Source organism: Grammomys surdaster, unplaced genomic scaffold (genome assembly GCF_004785775.1).
Source record: "Grammomys surdaster isolate TR1022 unplaced genomic scaffold, NIH_TR_1.0 238, whole genome shotgun sequence".
Classification (NCBI taxonomy): Eukaryota; Metazoa; Chordata; class Mammalia; order Rodentia; family Muridae; genus Grammomys; species Grammomys surdaster.
In genome coordinates this window covers 3,604,715-3,624,405 of record NW_021604683.1, presented here as the reverse complement: position 1 = coordinate 3,624,405, position 19,691 = coordinate 3,604,715, and the positions used below count along the sequence as shown (strand labels likewise).

Sequence of the window (19,691 nt, the reverse complement as noted above, 5' to 3'; positions counted from 1 at the left end):
GCCAGTGGTGTATGACCAGGTAAGGAAAAAGGAACAGAGCCATGTTATATGCTTAGGGTCCTCAAAGCATCAGGGCCTGATGTGACCAGAGTTTTCTTCTCAGTTGTCTAGGATAATCATCCTATAGACCTAGAAATGAGCTTCTCTTTGCCCAGCAAAGCCCTTTTCTGTGACCTTCCTCCTGCACCATTCCAACCTTTGGAGGCAAAGAAGCTCTGCAAAGGGACTTAAGGGTCTGAGAACTTGAATACGTTGGGGTGCTGTTTGTAGCTCCTTGAAAAATTTCAGGGGCACGGAAATAAGAGCAGAAGAGAGGTTGGGAAGAAGCACCCTACCTGGACTCTGCTCTCTTGATCGATTCCATGGCGAAGGGCTGGAACAGGGCTGTGCTTGAGGCCCCAGGCCCTAGGAACAACATGAGTGGGGGTGGGTAAGGACAGCCCTGGAGCTTGGGAGAGGTGGAGGCACTGAGCCCAGAGCTTCAGGTGTTCTACACCCATGCTCTGGCATCTGCTGTTTGCTCCCATGGATGGAGTAGATGTGGGTGTGCAGAGCTTAGCCTCAGCTCTTAGGGGGTTAGGCTTACTCACCTCTCCTTCTCTTGCTTCAGACTCATCCCGCCTCTGAACCAGCTGGAGCTGCTGAGGAATCTCAAGAGCAAATCTGGACTCACCTTCAGGTCAGCACAGGGTCTCCTACCAAGCTAAGGCTGGAACACTGGGGTAGAGTGAGCAGCTTGGGTCTCCTCAGAGGCTCTAGAACTTTGGCTAGTGACAAAAAAGCCCTGGGGTATGCTTGGCTACTAGTCTTAAAGACTAGTTAGATTCTGCTAGCTAGATTAAGGATCCTATCCCTAGAGGAGTAGCTGGTTAAGGGAATGGGCACGAGGTGGGTGGGATAAGGAGAGGACTTTGATAAAGGATCATCTGACTCATTCATGGCTCATGCTTAGGTGGGAAGTGTCTCAGTATTGCATTCCCAGAGTTGGGTGGTAGTATGTTCACAGTAGTACCTGCTGGTCTTTCAGTTACAGAATTTGTGACTCACAGTGTTTGGACCAGTGTTGGGTATAAAAAAGGGCTTGCTCTCCACAGAAGTAGAGAACAAGGCTAGAGTTGCAAGCAAATTCCTGTCTCCGAAGAGCCTTTGGAAGGACAGGAGGGGCCGGGCAGTGGTGGTGCATGCCTTTAATCCCAGCACTTGGGAGGCATAGGCAGGCGGATTTCTGGGTTCAAGGCCAGCCTGGTCTACAGAGTGAGTTCCAGGACAACCAGGGCTACACAGAGAAACCCTGTCTCGAAACTCCCCCCCCCCAAAAAAAAGGACAGGAGGGTAGCAGTGGGCTGATGGTAGGCCCTGCTCCTAAACATATGTGGGCACTTCGGAACCTGCTAATGTGCCCTCCAGCAACCATTCTACACCTGGATTTTCTGAGTGGATTCTGGATCCATTCATTATCTCCGTATAAGAAGAGAGAACTTTGGAGAAACTAACAGGGCAGAAGCTAAATGAAGACACAGGCAAAGACTGTAGTGATATAGCCATAAACCAAAGGCACCTGGAGTGGCAAGGTGGATCCTTTCCTAGAGTTTGTGAAGGAGTTCAGCCCAGCAACACCTTGACTTCTGTGTCTCTACTCTAAGACTGTCAGAGAGTAACTTGTGTGGGTTTAACAACCTGATTGTGATGTCATGTTACTGAAACTATAGATAACTCAGATTCGGAGCCGATAAAATGGGGTGCTGTTGTAACGAACACCCAAAAGTGTGACAGTGGGTTTCAGATTGGGTAGTGATTAGGTCTGGAAGAGATTTGAAGCTCACACTACCTTGAAGGGATGGTTAGTGGAGGTATGGATGTTAAAAAGATGCTCTGGGAAGTCTCCCAAGAAGTGAGGTTTCGGTTTATGGTTGGTTGGTTCTGTAGCCTGTAGGACATGGCAAGGCCAGAAACATCATGGTAGAAGGGTGTAGTGGGTAAAAACTGTTCATCTTGTGACAGTTAGGAAGAAGAGAGAGACAAGAAGAAGCCAGGGGCATGATTCACCCTTCAAAGTCACACTCCACTATCTGTCTCTTTCTGCATTTTCCTGCACCTGTGAATAGCCTATGAACTCATGAATAGATTAACTCAGGGATAAGGTTAACTCACTCTCTTCTCAATGATGCCACTATTTGGGGACCAAAACCTCAGCCCATGACATATTCAAGGAGATACTTCATATCCAAACTAAATGGGAATCGATACCATTCAGAAAGAAGTCAGAGAAGAATGTGTTACTGAAACCCAGGAAAGGTAGCATCTGTACCTGTGGTAGATTATCAAAGGCTTGCTTGAGCTGTGTTTTCCTGTTGGGTGAAGCAAAATCATAAGTGGTGGATTTGGTTGTTCAGTCATTGAGGGAGGTTTCCTATCCATACAAAGAGTGCAGCCTAATTTCTCCTTGATGTTCATTGTCGAATTTCAGAAGAAAAATAAGTTGAGGAACCCCTATGAGAAACTTGAACTTGGAGATCTGGGGACATTCTCAACCTGTCCAGATAGCAAAGGGCTATGGCTGAGGAGAAGCATTTCAGGGAGAGGCAGCTCAGCTACAAAGCACAAGCTGAAGATAGGGCAGAAAGTAGGTGTGCGACTCTGGTCCAGCCAATCATCTTGATGAAAGTCAGGAATGAAGAAGCTTATCCAGGAGAGCTGTGGAAAGAACTCCTCTAGAGTAGACTGATACCCACTCCTCAGCTACCTCAGGCCCTCAATAGGGTGCTCATGTCTAATGGGATCCATTCTAGGACTACCTCTTGGTTGCATACAGGAGGACTCTCCTGAGTAATGCCATCCATCCTGAGCCTCTTCGGGGTCCTACAGAGGACCAGTGAATTCTACCATGGATCAGTGGGACAAGCGGATGAAGGCAACACTGTGGACTGTTACAAGTAGGAGGGATGTTAGAACAATCACTTACCGCCACATGGACTGCCCTCAGAGCAGCAGAAGTAGAGATTAACAGACCCAGGGGTTAGTTATCACTGAAGCTTGACTCTGAATAGAATTTGCCTTTTGGGTGTCAAACTTTGGTAGCCAGGGATCTTTTATCAACCTTCCCAGTTTGAGAGGAACTGTCACCCTGTGCTGGTCTCTACATTACATCCAGCAAGTGAACGATTTGCCTATGAGACTCATACCTATGCATACAGGGCCTTCCCCCAGGACAACCATAGAGTCTTGCTAACCTCCTTTAGGAGGTTTAACAGACAAGTGATTTCTGACAGAGTTGATGCTACAGTGGGTTGAGGCTCGAGGAATTTAGGGATGGATGGGTGGTGTATCCTAGACCTCAGATACACACAAATATGGTGCATGAGCACTAACTCTCCAAACATGTCTGTGAATGTGACCCTTAATTTGAAAAAAAAAAAAAGGCCCTTGCACAGGTTGTTGAAGTTAAGAGCATCAGCAGCTATCTAACTGTCTGCATAGAGGTCAGGAGAGGAGACACAGGATGCTGCAATGTACACAAGAATATGGAAGAAGAAACTTGAGAGATAAGCTATTAGCTAAGGATGTGGAACCCCTAAAGCTGGAAGAGGCAGGCATTTCCCTGGTTCACTGGAGGACTGACTATCCACACCTTGACTTTGGATTTGTGGCCTTCAGAGTCAAGAAAGGAAATCTTTTAACTGTTCCCAGATGCAGTTAGGGTTGATAGGGTGGGTAGAAGTGAGCCCTCACCTGTTCAGTCTGTCTGAGCTCCCAACAGGATCACAGTGCTGGAGATTACCCTAAACTAGACCCTTACTATGTATAACTCCTCTGTGAGCTGGGCAGTGGTGGCACACGCCTTTAATCCCAGCACTTGGGAGGCAGAGGCAGGTGGATTTCTGAGTTTGAAGCCAGCATGGTCTACAGAGTGAATTCCAGGACAGCCAGGACTACACAGAGAAACCCTGTCTCAAAAAACCTAAATAAATAAATAAAAATAACTCCTCTGTGAGGGCCACAGTGGGAACTGGACAGTCTTTGGAAATGTAGGACAAGCCCTCATCACACCTGGCACTACCATCCTGACGGTACCAGAGGTCACTCCTCACCTTCCTTTCTTACCTAAGTAAGATCCAGCCACCATCTACTTATTACAACTAGAAGGAATCGCCGGGCAGTGGTGGCACACGCCTTTAATCCCAGCACTTGGGAGGCAGAGGCAGATGGATTTCTGAGTTCGAGGCCAGCCTGGTCTACAGAGTGAGTTCCAGGACAGCCAGGGCTACACAGAGAAACCCTGTCTCGAAAAACAAACAAACAAACAAGCAAACAAGCAAACAAACAAAAAACCAACTAGAAGGAATCAATCCCAGCAAAGCAAATAATGGCCAAAATAGCTCTACAAGCCTAGGAATGACTACCGGCCTTAAGACAGGCATGACAGTGGACTGTGGCAAAATCCCTGGCTGATTCCTGCTATCACTGAAGAATTGCACAGGAGGAGGGAAATTCCATTAAGTCAAGAGCTTTCTTCAGCTGCATTTTCTTTCTGAAACTTTATTATTACACTGGCATGATTGTGTTAAAATGAGCATCCATTAATATCCAATAAAGGAGCCTCCTGGGTCAGAAGACCACAGTTCCCTTGGGAGCCCCTTCCTTCTCCCAGCCTTGCTTCTGGGCCTTGTAGTACCTCATCAAAAGGACAGGTACCCTAGGAGGATGGTTCTCTGCACCAGGTCCCGTGACATACAACCCAACCTGTGGATGTGAGGATAGGTGTCATGTCTGAGGCCAGGGCCTGAGTAGGTTAGAGAGATTCTAGAGGGGGCCAAGGGAGGTCCCTTTTCCTGGGCTATGGGGCTGCCAGAGAGGGTAGAGACTAACTCTTTGTTCCTCTGTTTGAAGGAAGGAGCCACAGCCAGAGCCATCACCAAGGTCAGTTCCTCCTGCCTCCAGCTGCCCCCGTGTGTGCTGTACCTAATCTTGCCTTGTTCCAACTGTGTACACCATTCGTCATGGGGCAGGGCTACCAGGGGGCCCTGAGTGTGCTTCTATGTGCAGCAAGTGACTGTGTGTCCTAGCACACTCGGTCACTCCTCCTCAAAGGGAATTGGGCAGCACGGGGGGTGGGACTTCTTGGAATCATCCTCCCCAACCCTGCCCACAGGCCAGCCCCACAGGGGACTCTGAGGTTGGTTCTTGTGTGCCCTGCAGGTATGTTGCTGGAATTTGCAGCCCCAGCTGGGGCCCCTCTCATCAATCTAGTGGTGAGGAGAATGTATTCAGAATGCTGGCAGAAGGGAAGAGGGAACTTACTACCTGATAGCCTTTGGGGTGGATGAGCCGGAGTCCTACTGAGGAGGCTGAGGTGCCCTAGCCCCTCTCATACCTCCAAGGATATTCCCACCTCACTGCTTTCTCTCCTGATCCCTGCTGGCCTCCAAGGCTCCATTTGTTCAGGCTGGTTTTGTGGGGATCCAGTGTCAGCTCTGCTTGGTAGAGAAAGATAGAAAGAGACTGTGTTGTCCTAGCGCTTATAAGCAAAGAAAGACCATCTCAAAGATTTTAAGTTCAGTGTGCATCAAGGTCTTTAAGCTAAGTATGTCCCTCCCCTTAGTGACCTGTCCACAAGGTACAATGTGTATAGGGCTCATAGACTTTAGGTCTCAGAAGGAGATTTGCCTGACTCCATATGCCTGCCCAGATACCAGGATTATCTAAAGTATCTAAAAACTGCTCTTGTCCAGGGGAGGGTGGAATTAGGCTGAACCAGTTCTCTGTCCATCAGAGAACAACACTGTCCTTTCCCATCCCACAAAAGGAGAATTTATAGGTGGTGTCCTGAATTGCAAAGACTGGCAAGGCTTCCCAAATCAGCTAAAGGGACAGCCAATGATGGCAAACCCTGGTCACTAAGAAAATTAGCTGGGAAGAGACGGTCAGTCTAGTGTAGTCTTGGTTGTTGACATGTGGAGGTAAAGGAGCTAGCCTCACCTGGCCTTGGTGTGGGTAAAACAGGAGAGTATTGGCAGCCTCGCTGTGCCAGGGTACCCACTCAACTCCTCACTGTCCATCATGGCTATTCTGGCCTTCCCCTCTCTCAGTACTATTTTGAGTGAGCCTGGGACTGGGAGTCCCTTTGGTTATGTACACCAGGGCTGTGCCCGAGGTGGACTGAGGCTTCCCTGATGGTGATGGGTCTGGAGGCTTCTTGTCTCATCTCCACACTGCCCTGACTGTCTGACCCTTGCGCCCTGACTGGGAACAAGTTGCCCAGGAGGCTTCTGGCCTCTAGCAGCTCCTTGCGCTTGTTGCCATAGCTTTAGCACTCTCTGCGCGAGTCTCGTCTCAGCCTTTCTCTTTCTCTCTCTCTCTTCCTCTTCTGCCCCCATCTGGAAAATCTTGCTGCCCCCAAGTGCTTTAATCACTGTTACTGCCCTTCTTGGGCCCCTTTCTCGTCTGCTCTGTCTTTTGGGATGAGGTGCTGACCCTGAAAGCAGGACACAAGGTGAGGACCCACGGGAGCCCCCTGGCTCACCGGTATGTTCCGTGGCTCCCCTGCTCTCCACCCTGCCACTCCTCTGTCTTCCCTGCGTGTCAGTGGCCCCTGCCTGCCTGTACCTCTACACCCTTCCCTGAGGGCTAGTGACTACTTTCCGGGACACCCTGCTCCCAAAATGCTCAGTTGAGGCAACAGATTTGCCATCCCTGGGAAGGGTGTACAGGTTCTTTGCACGGACACTGGGATCCTCAAGGAGGTTGGGGAACCTGGAGAGCTAAGTGCTGAGGGAGTGAGGAACAGTTTCTGTCAGTGAGGACCCCCACTCCTTCATTAGAATGTATACCTGCTGGCCAGGTAATGGAGGGTGGGGTAATATCTCTAGCCTCTTCCAGGAGCAGCTAAACCCCGTCTTTAGCACCAAGAACATAGGAAGGATACAGGAAACTGCTACTTAGGAGACAGATAGTGGTGTGAGCCTATCCCTGGGTTCTTGTCTAAATGCTAAGTGGGGGAGGGGCAAGCCTGGCTTCCCAGAGTCTTGCTATCCTTGGACTGAACCAACCTAGAAGGAGTCAGTGGCCATGTTTCTGACTGGCTCTGGACACAACCTTACACTTTCCCTGGCAGGGCCAGCTGACATTATCTTTCTGGGCCAGTGGGTGGTGTGAACCCAGGACCTTTCCCTCAGCTACCTAAAGGTACCTTCTTGGTGTGTTGTGCCTCCATGATGAAGGTGCATGGGGTGGTTTGTTCCTGAGGAGACCTATGTGACTAGGCTATAAACACTGGGGGCATCTGGATCAGGGGAGCCAGGGCAGGTGGGAGCTCAGGCCTGTGCTGTACCAGTGTTCTTTGTGACCACAGTTGCTGTGATTGTCCTTTGTGGGCTATCGTCTTTCTCACTGTCTCCTACCCTGTGCCTAAAGGAATCCCCTATCCCTGGCTTTGCCCTTCTTGTCCATACAGGTCCAGTCTTCTTCACAGATAGAGGTGTCTATGTGTCTTGGTGCCCATCTGCTCTGTCTGGCCTTAGCCAGTGTCTGTGGGCCAATCTGTTCTCCACTGGGCTTGGCATCCTCATGGGCTGGCCAGTTGGCATCTGCCTATGATTGAGATTAGCCAATCATTTGCAGATAAGATATAGCTTCACTTTGCTGATGGGGCAGAAAAATGGCATCAGAGGGAATGGTCACACCAGCCCAAATTGGAGGTACCCACTAATCAGAGAAGGCTGTGGAAGGCAGCTTCCTCATCCCCAGATCTTGTCAAGCTCTCAAGCCATGTTTTCTCAGACAAGAATGACAAGCCATATACTACATTCATTAAAATGGACACAGCTGGAATTCATTCGTGAGTCTCAGTGGTCAGTGGCTACCAAACTAGACAACACAACTATCAGACATGGTTTATGTAGCAGACCTGGGCCTCAGGCCCAGGATTCTCAAGAAGTCATAGAGCTGGGGGGTAAAAGGGACATTTGTCAAAGGTGCTGGAAATGGACCACCTCTGCCTTTTGTTACCAGGATAGAACTGGGAGCCAGGGTCCAAGGAGCCAGGTGCTCACTTGCTTAGCAGGCTGTTTAACCCTGGGTCAAGTTATGGAGACTGCTGCAGATGACAATACCCTGTAGTAAGTCAGCTGCATGCATCCAGACTTTGTCCTACATCTCCAGGGTCTGAGGAGCCCCAGAGCTGCTTGTCTACCTAGAACACCAAGCCTATGTGGATGCTTGGGCAGAGGTCTTCCGGGTACTCCAAGTCCTGCATGAACAGTTTCAGAACTAACCTAGCCTACCTGGTCAGCAGAGTGCTCTCTGGAACCCAGCTCCAATTCTGATTTCTGTTAACGCCAGTTAGAGCAGTGTGTCTTTGTGTCTAAGTGGGAAGGCTCGTGCAGTCAGTGACACATACGGCTGTGTTTGAGTAAGTATGTGATGGGAACATGGACTGCTGGGCACTTTCTTCCTAGGGCTTGTTTGTTTCTGATTTGAGATGGTCCTATATGTTGGTTTCTCAGGGACAAAGTTGTGAAGTGCTATTATAACTATACAGAAAGAAGGAAGGCCTGGAATGGGGGGTGTTTTTGTATTCTCATTTTTCTCTTTTTCTTTTTCTTTTCTTTTTCCCAAGAAATGATTTCTTTGCTTAATCCTGGCTGTCCTGAAACTCCCTCTATAGGCCAAGCTGACCTCAGAGGTCTGTCAGCGCTCTCTTGCTCTCTCTCTCTCTCTCTCTCTCTCTCTCTCTCTCTCTCTCTCTCCTTCTCTCTCTCTCCCTCTCTCTCTCTCTCTTTCTGTTTCCCTCCCTTGCTCCCTCCCTTCCTTCTTTCCCTCCTTCCTTTTTTTTAAAAACTTAAATATTTTTTCATGTTCTAATGCAAAACAAATCTCAAGAGTCTGGGAGATTCTTGGAAAGGGTCACTGTTTTCTGGGATTTTGCTAAGGCTTCTCCTTGGCACTCTGTTAGCTTAGGCCATGGCAATGAAGTGGACTCATGGAATCCCAGATGAATGTACTTGATCAGTCGTTCTAAACATGATTATGTCCCCAAGACTCTTCTCTTGAGCTTCCTTCTACTTGGGGGCAGCCATTGCCTCCTGAATAAATCAAAGCCCACTGCTGACAGATTCCAGGCTGGTGTGGCAAACCCTCGCCGCTTGCCAATTGGTTTGTAAAGCTAAATGGCATATTTTTTCCCTCCCTAAAAGGCGCATGCTTTGCAGTGGTCACCTCCCAGACTATCTTCACCCACATCTGGCCTCCTGTAGCATCTCGGTTCATGTGTTATTGTTATTATTATTTTTGTTGGCATGAGTATAGCAAAAAATAATACATCTCTTAAAACATGAACCCACACTCTGGCTTTGGAAGGAAAGGGTATTTTTGGAGGAAAAAACCACAGGGATTCTTTTTCTCCAAAAATAGAGAACCGTTTTCATTCCCAGGCAGCAGAAGACTTTTGCGCGCTCCCCTTTCTTGCTGTCCCTGCTCAGACACAAACACTGCGGCTGGGGGACTGTGAGCCTGAACTCCCTTGGTGGTCACAGTGCCTCAGTTACCTGCTCTCTGTTCCAGTCCTGTCACCCACCCCCAGGACTAACTATACTCTCCTCATTTCCAGTAAAGGCAGACCGTGCCGAGGGTGCCTGTGTGGATGCTGCCCCGGACACTCTAGGTACCACGCAATGCTCGCACGGACTGACCACGCTGCACGCCCCTGCCCTCCCTGCTTACTAGAGGTTCAGGATGAGCCGGCACAGTGCCCACCCAGCTCTGAGTCCCTCGATGCCTAAACACAGGGCAGAGCTGGGCGCCTGGCCTCTGACTCTAGATAGAGCCCCCTCCTGCCAGAGCAGGGGGCTGGCTGGCCAGGGTTTCTGATGTAGAAACAATATCCTTCAGGGAACATTTCCTCTGAGGCCGGCCACTCTGGTACCTCTACTAGGCATTAAGGACCGACCCTTAGCCGGCACCTCACTGAGGGAGGCAGCTCGCTGTGTTCTGGGCTCTTCGGGGCCCCCAAAAGCCAAAGGCCATGTCTCCCCCTTCTGACTTGCAGGCCTGGTTTAGGGAAGACTGGAAACGGGATGCTGAAAAGCCTCCTAACCCTTTGCACCTTGACTACACCCTTCCCTTTTCATTCCCCTGTCTGTTGTCCATGTATGAAGGCATCTGTCCTGCTTGCTCTGGGGCCCCTGCCTCCTGGTTGCCCTCCCATGCCTGTCCCTTTCCTGGCTGGAACAACCCAGCCATATTAAGGCAGCTGTGGTGGCCCCCGCATGGGGGAGCCCCCATCATGTGCATGTGTCCAGCTGTGCCAAGCAGCATGCTGTGCATTTGCACCTGTGCATGCTCCGTGTCCTTCTCCACTGGGAGAGGGGCTTGAGGGCCACCTTCCCACCCCACGGGCCTCTCTGCTGGCTCTGTGCGCTGGAGGCGGGTGCTTGTGGGGAGAACGTTGCAGCTGCAGACAGGGTCTCTGGGTGCAACTGGGTCTCTGGTATGCCCTGGGAGGCAGCCTGCTCAGGCCCTGGCTGAAGCTGCCTTGCTTGTCCACAGCATATGTGTCCAGGTGCTTCTGGCCACAGGTCAAACCTTTAGGACAGACGCTAAAGCCAGGCTGCTTGAAGACCAGAAGGGCTAGGAAGAATGGGCCTGTAGGAGCCCAGCTGAAGTCAGCCCTGGCCTCTGTGTTCTTGTGGATTGTCCCTTGGGCATCCTTGGTCCAGGAACAGGCTGGGCAGTTCTCTGTGGATGCCGGCTCCCTGCATTGCTGAGCCCATGCACTGACTAGGGCAAAGTCATCTAATGGCTGGTTTCCTTTTGAATTTCACTCTGGAGAGTGTGAGAGGAAGCAAAAGGCTGGGGTTTGCTTGCTTTCCAGATTCTTCCTGAGCTGACCTCTGGCTGGTGTCATGCCCCTCACATACTGGGTAGTTCTGTTTATGGGCTCTCTTGCTGGGGCTTTAGGGAAAGCTCTGGAGACCTTCCTACCTGATGCTTGCTTTGATCTTGGCTTGGTGGCTTGGGAGGTGAGAGGGAGACCCTTAAGTTCTACCCAGGGCCTCTATCCAGGCCCTAGAGAGGTGGAAGACTATGTGAGGACTCAGTGCTCTGGCAATGGCAATCCACTTTGTCCCTTTCTCTGTCAGAGCCTCCGTCAGAGGAAGGGACAGTGTGGAGAGTTGCAGACAGAAGAACCAAGACTAAGGGTAGGGTCTCTTTCCTGGAAGCTACAAATCTGCTGTGGGCTGCGGTCCTGTGTAGGTCTAGAGTCCAGGCCTGGGTCTGCATGGTCGATAACTTCTTCTGGTGGCTGTGGAAGAATTTACTACTAGGATTAGAAAGTGGCTGACTTTGGGTGACCTCCTTGGAGACACCTGTTCAGTCTTTCTTGTTGCAACCCTTTGCAGAGGCCAGGGGTCGGGAGGCCGTAAGAACCTGACTTGCCATCACCAGCCATTCCCCTTCACTCCACATAACAGCCGGAGTTAAATGTAAACTGACCGTAAGTTGTTGCAGCATTGAGTGAGTCCTGAGACCCCATCAGGAAGTCAGCTCTGTGACTTGACTCAGGATGGTCAACACCAAGCTGCTTAGTGATAACTCATTTCCCTTCCTGAGTGCTAGTGGGAAGTGTGTGTTCCCTCAGTCCAGCTTCTACCTCGCCTACCCCAGGTGGACCGTGAAAGACACATAATCTTGGGTCTTCAATAGTTCCTGTGATCAAAGGGCCCACAGGTGAAGAGAAGAAAATTCAGAAGCCACAAACCCCTGAATATCCAGTCTTCTTTAGATCCAACTAGAACTTTCTATTTAGAAAGGGGTCAGAAAGTCATGTGGATTCTCCATGTCCCTGGCCACCACCTGTCTGTTGTGTGGTCTCTGGTGTTTTAGTGGCACGCAGAAGTCTAGACTCTGGGCTATTTTCCAAAGTTAGCAGATGCTACTGGCTCCTGATGCTCCCGGGACATGGGATATTTTTGAAGCTGCCTCAGTTTCCCTGTGTGGGTTTTGTGCCCCTGGATTCCTCTTCTTCCTTCCTCTTCTTTAGAGAGGGTGAGCAGACACAAATGGTCTCCCAAGTTGCCTACTGTCCAAATAGGTTTGGGAGAACCACCAGCCCCATCCACAAGATGGGTGGACTTAGCACCATGGCCATCTTCTTTTGTATAGTCAACTCTGTGTTGTATGCTGCTGGACACGTCTCTCTGTCTGGTGGCCCCTCATGGGGCCCTGTGGCTGGGTGTGAAGTTTGGTTCTGAGGCACTGATGAGCAATACTGAGCATTGCAACTTTCTTGGAGTTACCCTTAGTACTGCCAGATGTTGTCATGGGCCACGTCTGAAGCTACCCTGGGAAGTTCTATGGCTCCTATTTAGCTGATCAAGTGAGTTCCACTTCACAAGAGACTTCCTGCCTTCTGCCTCTGGAGCGATAGTGGGATCATCAGTGGGAAAAGTAACTGATCTGGACAGAGGCACATTGCCCTCAGAATCAGAGTGGATACCACCTCTTCCTGGAGCAAGCTACTCACAGACCCACTGTCTTTTGCTATCCAGATCATAGTGAACCACTGAACTCTGGGGTTTAGGAAGAAATATGGGGTGAGGGAAGTCTTAGGACCTTCTAATTTGGAGACAGCAACCCGATGGGAAAGAGCTTTAGTTAGGGGCTGGCTATCATCTCTCCATTTCTATAGCCACCATCTGGGGCCAAGGCTTGTGACAACCAGTCCTGTAATAGTCAAAGCCTAACCTCATAATAACCTCATCCCTGATGTCCACTTAAAAACATCCTAGAGGAGGGGGTCTGGATCCCAGAGACCAGACGGTGTTGGATATAAGCCCCACATAGAGACCAGGCAGTTTCTGGGACTCAGAAAATGCTGGGGCTAAGGTGGATCTAGACACATTAGATGTAGTCCTGAACTCTGATGTTCCTGGGACAGGAGATATAATGATGGTTGGGGCTTTCCAGGGGCAGTTGGGATGGGCAACAGGGGAAGTTGTTAGCCACACTAGTACACACAAAGGTCCGGGGAAGAGATCCAGTCTCAAGTGTCTGGGGAGGTCTAGGAGAAACAGTGTGGAGAGGGCCCTGGCACCTTGCAGTGATAGCTGGATAATTTAGGAGTCCCGCCGTTGCCTTCCCAGCTCTGGCCACACCCGTGCGGCTCCTCACCCTGTGCTTCACCAGTCACTGCTCCCTGCCCCCAGTGTGGTTGGTTACTCTCTGGACTTGCATTTCTCTCCTGGCTTGTGGGCGGGCATCAGCTGCAAAGGGACTTGCAAACGTGGCTTGTTATTTCCAGAGTGATTTCTCTTGCTGTTTTTCTGTGTGTCTGTCTGTCTGCCCGTTCTGTCCGCTGGTCCATTACCCTGGGAACAGTCAGAAGGTCAGTTTGAAAGATCGTGTCTTCTCCAGCCCCCGAGGCGTGGCTGCCAAGGGGAAGGGATCTCCCCAGGCCCAGACGGTCCGGCGGTCCCCCAGTGCAGATCAGAGTCTTGATGACAGCCCAAGCAAGGTGCCCAAGAGCTGGAGCTTTGGTGACCGCAGCCGTGCACGCCAGGCTTTCCGAATCAAGGGTGCTGCATCCCGGCAGAACTCAGAAGGTGGGTCAGCACTGCATCCCCTTCCCCAAGGCTGGTGGCTGCTGAGGGAAGGACATTAGTATTTGGCTATAGGGCACAAATGGAAATCTTTTGGAGCAGGGAGCTCCCCCTTCCTACTCACTTCAAAAAGTGATGTCATGCAAGACAAACCACTTTATCACATAGCATTCACTGACGTCACGTAATTTCATTACTTGCCACCTCTGCAGGTAATGAAGAAAAAGCCCTGACCCACCCCTGTAATGGCATCACCCTGGCTCTCTCTAGTCCAGCACTGGGCTTCATACCTACTTCTCTCTACCTCCAGTCTGTCCATGTCACATGATATTGAGCTTCATATGGTCCATGGTGGCCGTTTCACATTGAGCATGGCGTCCCTAAGGATCGTTCATGGTATCAAGTGTCGTGGCTTTCTTCATTTCTTGGCTGAACAGTGACCACATTGTGGTTATCCGCTTATCTGTTGGCAGGGATATCCTTTTAAACTCTCGTGTTGTCCAGGCCATAGCTTTTGGAGAAGACACTGAGAAAGGAAAGCTAAAGAGAGGCATGGGGAGGAGGGGAAGCCCTCCAATGCATCAGAGGCATTGAAGGGGTATCCTGGGGGGAACCTGAGTGGCCCTTGAGGGTCAGGCTGGAGTTTGTATCCTGTCATGATTGTCTGCTCATAGCCTGTGTTCCCTTCCACCTAGAAGCAAGCCTCCCTGGGGAGGATATTGTGGAGGACAACAAGAGCTGTAACTGCGAGTTTGTGACTGAAGATCTTACCCCTGGCCTCAAAGTCAGCATCAGAGCTGTGTGGTAAGGGAGTCCTTGCTCAATCTGCATGAGAGGGCCCTGTTCCGTGGCCTCACGGGGTCTTGCCAAGCCACCAAAGGCCATAGCTACTGGGAAAACACAAGGAGTCTAGAGGAGGACCCCTGCCTATTCCAGCTTCTGTATCTGTCAGCTTGTTCCCAGAGGGCCAGGGAGCCCTGATAGAGCTGGCTAGACCTGAGAGCCCCCGACTGTATGGATGAAATGGGGGACAAAGGCAGGGGGATGTTTTCAGACAATCAACAACTGCCCCATACCAGTGGTTCCAAGGAGAATGGGACCTGATTTGAGACTGAGCACTGAGTAGGCTGTAGTGGGGTAGGGTGAGTGGGGAACTGGACCCTAGCAGTATAGCCTCTGTTTGAAACTCATGATCTATCTCCATCCCTGCAGTGTTATGCGGTTCTTGGTATCTAAGCGAAAGTTCAAAGAGAGTCTGCGCCCATATGACGTGATGGATGTCATTGAACAGTACTCGGCTGGACACTTGGATATGTTGTCCCGCATCAAGAGCCTGCAGTCCAGGCAAGAGCCCCTGCCTGTCCAGTCTGGGCATGAACAGGGCCCTCCGGGACAAAACCAGGCATGGCACAAGGGGCACCAAGGGCTGGGTGACAGGTGTGCAGAACAGGGCCAGTACCAGCTTTGGAGGTTTCTTCCCACTTTGTTGGCTTCTTGTTGCTTTCTGCTGTGTTTTCACACTGTCTGTTTTTAGCGTTTCTTCTACCCCTCCCTTTTCTCTTCCACTCACCTAAACTATGGTGGCAAGTGTGTTTATGTGTGTGTCCACATGTACATATGTATACACATGCGTGAATGTGTATAGGTGTGGGCATCTGAATATACCCATGTGTATGCTCAAGTGCATGCATGTGTGCATATATGTGTGCAAACGTGCATATGATGTATGGTTGTATGCATGAGCACCATGTGCTGTGCTATGTATGTGCCTATGTGTATTGGTGTATGTGTATGCATGTGTGTGTTATGCATATACATGCTGTTAAGGGGAGTTTTTGTGACAAGATGAAAACACAGGGCTTCTGTGGGCGCTGCTAGGCAGTGACCAGGGACCCCGGAACTGTTCCTCCTAGATACACTATCTGCTTCCTTGTAGTGGGGTTCTACTTTTTGAGTAGGAAGCACATCAAAGCAACCACTGGATTATCTGTGTGTGAGAATAGCTTACTCCAGAAGTTATATATACATGCATTGTATACCCATGAGTAAGGCCCGAGTCCACCCTCACACGCATGCATTCAAAATGTGCAGGTGTACACATACAGACCCATGTCCACGATTGTCTGAACCCACTGTCAACATGCTCACAGGAACATACCCTCAGATGCACAACACATGCAACTGTGCATTCCCCAATTGCAGGAGTGTACAGGTGTGCACAGCCTATGTTCACAACTCTTCCAGCCTGCCCCCGCTTCCCATGTTCCTAGGCACATACCCTTAACCACAGATATCATTCACACACGTGAGTGTGACTACTGTGAGGGCCTATCTCCCAAGGTGGGACACACCCTGCTCTTAAAGCCTGGAAGTGGACCATGGATTTTGGGTAGGTAGAGGGTAAGGACATTAGAGACAGCCTGGGGACTCACAGAAAGTTGCAGCTATGGCCAATGTCAGGGGCAGGGCTTCTAGGCCATGAGGTGCTCTCATAAGTGAAGGTCAGGGAGATGTAGTACAGCTCAGGCTGGAGCCTCTTACTGGCTTCCCCAGAGTAGATGCTGTACATGTGCTGTTTGTGGGTGAGTGAGAATGCCTAGTCTCTAGTCCAGCCTCATGTCCATCCGCACAACTCTTTGCTCCACAACCTCTTCCCCTCCACAGTTCCCTTTTCCTTCTCGTTCTGTCTGGGAAACAGACAAAACAGACTGCTGATGAGGATTCATGCTTCTGGCCTCCGATGCAGAGTCCTGTTGCTCTGAAGCTGCGGAGTCCCTTTCTGGGACTTAGTTCTCAGCACCAATCCATCCTGTATTCTACCTGAGGTCCATCGGGCAGGCTGGACAGTGCTTGGGTTGTGGGGAAAGCTTGGCAGATGTGAGGGCCAAAGTGTGGGTGCACCATTCTGTTTTGAGTATGTTTTTCAGAAGAATCACTGTTGTCAAGTTCCTTGTTTCTCTGCATGTCCAGCAACTCGCCTTGAGTTGTTTATGATGTGTTCTGCTGGTGTCTCTCTTCTTGTTTATGCTGCCAGGATAGATATGATTGTGGGCCCCCCACCCCCTTCAACTCCCCGGCACAAGAAGTACCCTACCAAAGGACCCACGGCCCCTTCGAGAGAGTCACCCCAATACTCACCTAGGTTAGGATGCACTGCCTCCTCCCACCCTGTCTGTGAATGGCCAGCCCCTTTGCTCTAGGCCGCATGATGGCAGCATCTTGCATTTTTCTTCCTATAAGGCAGGGTACATTCAGGTTCTCTCTCTTCCTAAAGGGCATGTTAGGGGCTGGTAGGCAGTGCCTTGAGTCCTCCATCTACAGGGATTGCCTTTCCATGGATTTCTCCATGACATCTGCTAAGGCTGCTGAAGTAGAGGACCTCAATGGATATATGGCATTGTAAGCTTGGCCAGCTCAGGCTCTTCACACCTGCTCATTCCTAGGGCGACCACCATGTACAAGGTCCTGACCTTGGCTCTGAATAGATAAAAGCAGATGGAGGTGCTCCCCTGGTCCCCTTCCTTAGATGTAACACGCACCTGCCTGAAGAATGTGTGCAGTCTGGGGATGTAGCTGAGCTTTAAAGCACTAGTCTGTGCTTACTTAGCCTAGGGTAACATGCCAGATATATGTAAGGCCCTAGGTTCAATTCTCGGCATTGCCGGGGCCCAGAAATAAATAAGAAAATCCCCACAGGACTTCCAGCACCATGCTGGCTCTGTCATTTCTGGTGTCATTTCAAATTGTCACTATCATTGATGTCATTGATAAGAGATGACAGCCCACTTTACCCTGCCACTCAGTTGATTGATGGATGGCAGAATGGAGCCAGGAAACAGTCAGATGGCAAAAGCCAGTTCTGACATGGTTAATATAGGCTTCAAGATCTTCTGGCTACCCTGGGACCACTCATATAATTCCCTGTCTCCCTCTGGCAGGCATGATTGTTCAGGAAAAGTAAACTTCTCAGGAGCAGACACAGGGAAGGCAGTTAGACACTTGTCTGTCAGCTGGGGATAGAAGCTGGGAAGCTCAGAGAATTTGGAAAATTGGAACTGGCAGGTATAGCATCTGTCCACTCCTTGGGCCAGGGTTGTAGCTCATGAGGTCAAAGGTCAATATGATGAGCATATCAGTTCATGAGAGAGGGACTCTGAGGGAGCAGGTACAGCTCATGATCAGATGACATCCAGACTAAAGAGTGGTCTGTGACACTATCTGCCAATACAACTGAGGTCCATTTAGTCCCGTGGGTCTTGCTGCCAGTTATGGCAGCTGATCATCCAGTCCATGGGCTGGGAAAGCCCCATCCATCTCAGAACCCCCTCAGCCTCCTCCTATGTTGCAGCTACAGACACACAGGAAAGGTCTTAACTCAAGAGGTGAGAAGCATCTGGGGGATTAAATCTGATGCCCCAGCCTGAACACCTCGGGGAAGGAGGTGGTACAAGATCCTTAGAGGACTCTTGCCTGGCTACCTTGAAGCAACTTGAGGCCCATCCTAAGGTCCAGCAGGCAGACGGCTCGTCATGTGGCAGGAGTGAAGGGGCTGTGCATCTGTGCCTGGACCATGTGGACACTGGGACATCAGGGAACCTGTTCCCTTACCATTGCCACCAACATCTGCTTGGAGCCAGAAGGTCCCTCCTGCCAACCCTCCCACCCTCTTTTGCATGAGCCCAGCATGAGCCCAGTGGAGCATGCAGAGGCTGCCTCTGGCTGATCAAGCCTGATCCTTCCTCCGGAGTTGCCACAAAAGCAGGCAGGGCATCCCAGTTTATAGAAAGTAGAGGGGGAACCTGCTGACACGTGCCTACTGGAGTGTGCTCCGTGTCTGAGCCACACGGCTCAGCTCGGGGGGGGGGGGGAGGAGGGCCCTCACTCAGGCATACTCTGGGTGTGTTGGGCCTATGGGCTCTACACAGGTTCTTTATTTTTAAGTGGCCTGCGGATCTGGATCCATGCTCACTCTTGTGACACTCACCAGCCCTGCCACAGCCCTACATGCGTAACACATCATGGATCTGCTGGTGCCACGCTGGCAGAGGAACCTGATCCTTCCCTTCTTGTTGGTATTATGGCGTCTTTACTGATCATCTCAGTTGAATTTCTCATCTTGCCCAACACTTACAAGTGCACACACTCACTCACATGGGTGTGAGCACATGACCACATGTGAGTACACATGCAGCACACTTGCATGCATCAGCACCCTCGTGTGCACATACCACCCCAATCCCAACTTCACAAAGACCTGTTGGCAGGACTCATCTCTCCCTTGGTTGTACTCTGGCAGTTTCCTATGTGGCCTTTGTTTCCTTCTCCCTTGTCCTGATGCATGGAGCTGACACTCACTGCTTCTGTTGTCCTCGCTGCAGACATTTAACACTGCCCCTGTCATACCCGTTGGGGTCCAAGGAACGCCGTGGCACATTAATGTTGGAGTAAAGCTGTCTGGGAGTGGGGTACTCGGATAAAGACACAACCTCTCCTACTCTGGTTCCTTGGCTGGATGCCCACCAACCACCTCTGATCCCCTGGGCCTCAGTTTGCTGTGAGACCAGTCAAGGCCTAGGAATAGCTATGAGGCAGGACTGATGAGAGTAGAGCTGTGCCAGGGAAGAGTGGGGAGTGGGCCCTGGGGAGACATTTCCCTTTACTCCTTGTTAATGTGCCAGATCCCACGGGAATGGAACAGATAGGAAACAGGACCCAAGGTATCAGGAGGTGGCCTAAGATCATGAGGCACCAGTGTCCATCTGACTGGCACCTACTGCCCCCCGGTCGGCTCTGGACAGGGCCTGGAGCCCAGATCTGGGGGGCTGTGGGGTTAGCCCAGGAAGAAGGGGCAGGGGCCTGGTCACACCCTCTCAAACTCATACTTGGGGGCTGGGTCTCTATTCCTGCTAGAGTGGACCAGATTGTGGGGCGGGGCCCAACAATAACGGACAAGGACCGCACCAAAGGCCCAGCGGAGACGGAGCTGCCCGAAGACCCCAGCATGATGGGACGGCTTGGGAAGGTGGAGAAACAGGTGGGAGAGGCTTGGGAGGGGAATGGCCTCTGCTGTCTCCCAGTCTTATTTAGTTCACCTAC

The 19,691-nt window shown here is 50.8% G+C and overlaps 1 protein-coding gene across 10 annotated transcripts in view; it reads left to right on the top strand.

Annotated features, from left to right (window-relative positions):
• Kcnq2 (potassium voltage-gated channel subfamily Q member 2) overlaps window positions 1–19,691 on the top strand; it is a 59,312-nt gene that overhangs the window by 32,951 nt on the left and 6,670 nt on the right. For 3 of the 10 annotated variants that reach the window (XM_028774035.1, XM_028774028.1, XM_028774030.1), the window contains 6 exons: window positions 611–679; window positions 4,888–4,917; window positions 13,375–13,598; window positions 14,291–14,399; window positions 14,808–14,939; window positions 19,506–19,629. In XM_028774035.1, coding sequence (XP_028629868.1) covers window positions 611–679; window positions 4,888–4,917; window positions 13,375–13,598; window positions 14,291–14,399; window positions 14,808–14,939; window positions 19,506–19,629 — 688 coding nt within the window. Of the gene's footprint in view, window positions 1–610; window positions 680–4,887; window positions 4,918–9,604; window positions 9,659–13,374; window positions 13,599–14,290; window positions 14,400–14,807; window positions 15,033–16,629; window positions 16,738–19,505; window positions 19,630–19,691 lie in introns of all 10 variants that reach the window. The other 7 variants (XM_028774034.1, XM_028774032.1, XM_028774027.1 and 4 more) reach the window with 7 other exon arrangements.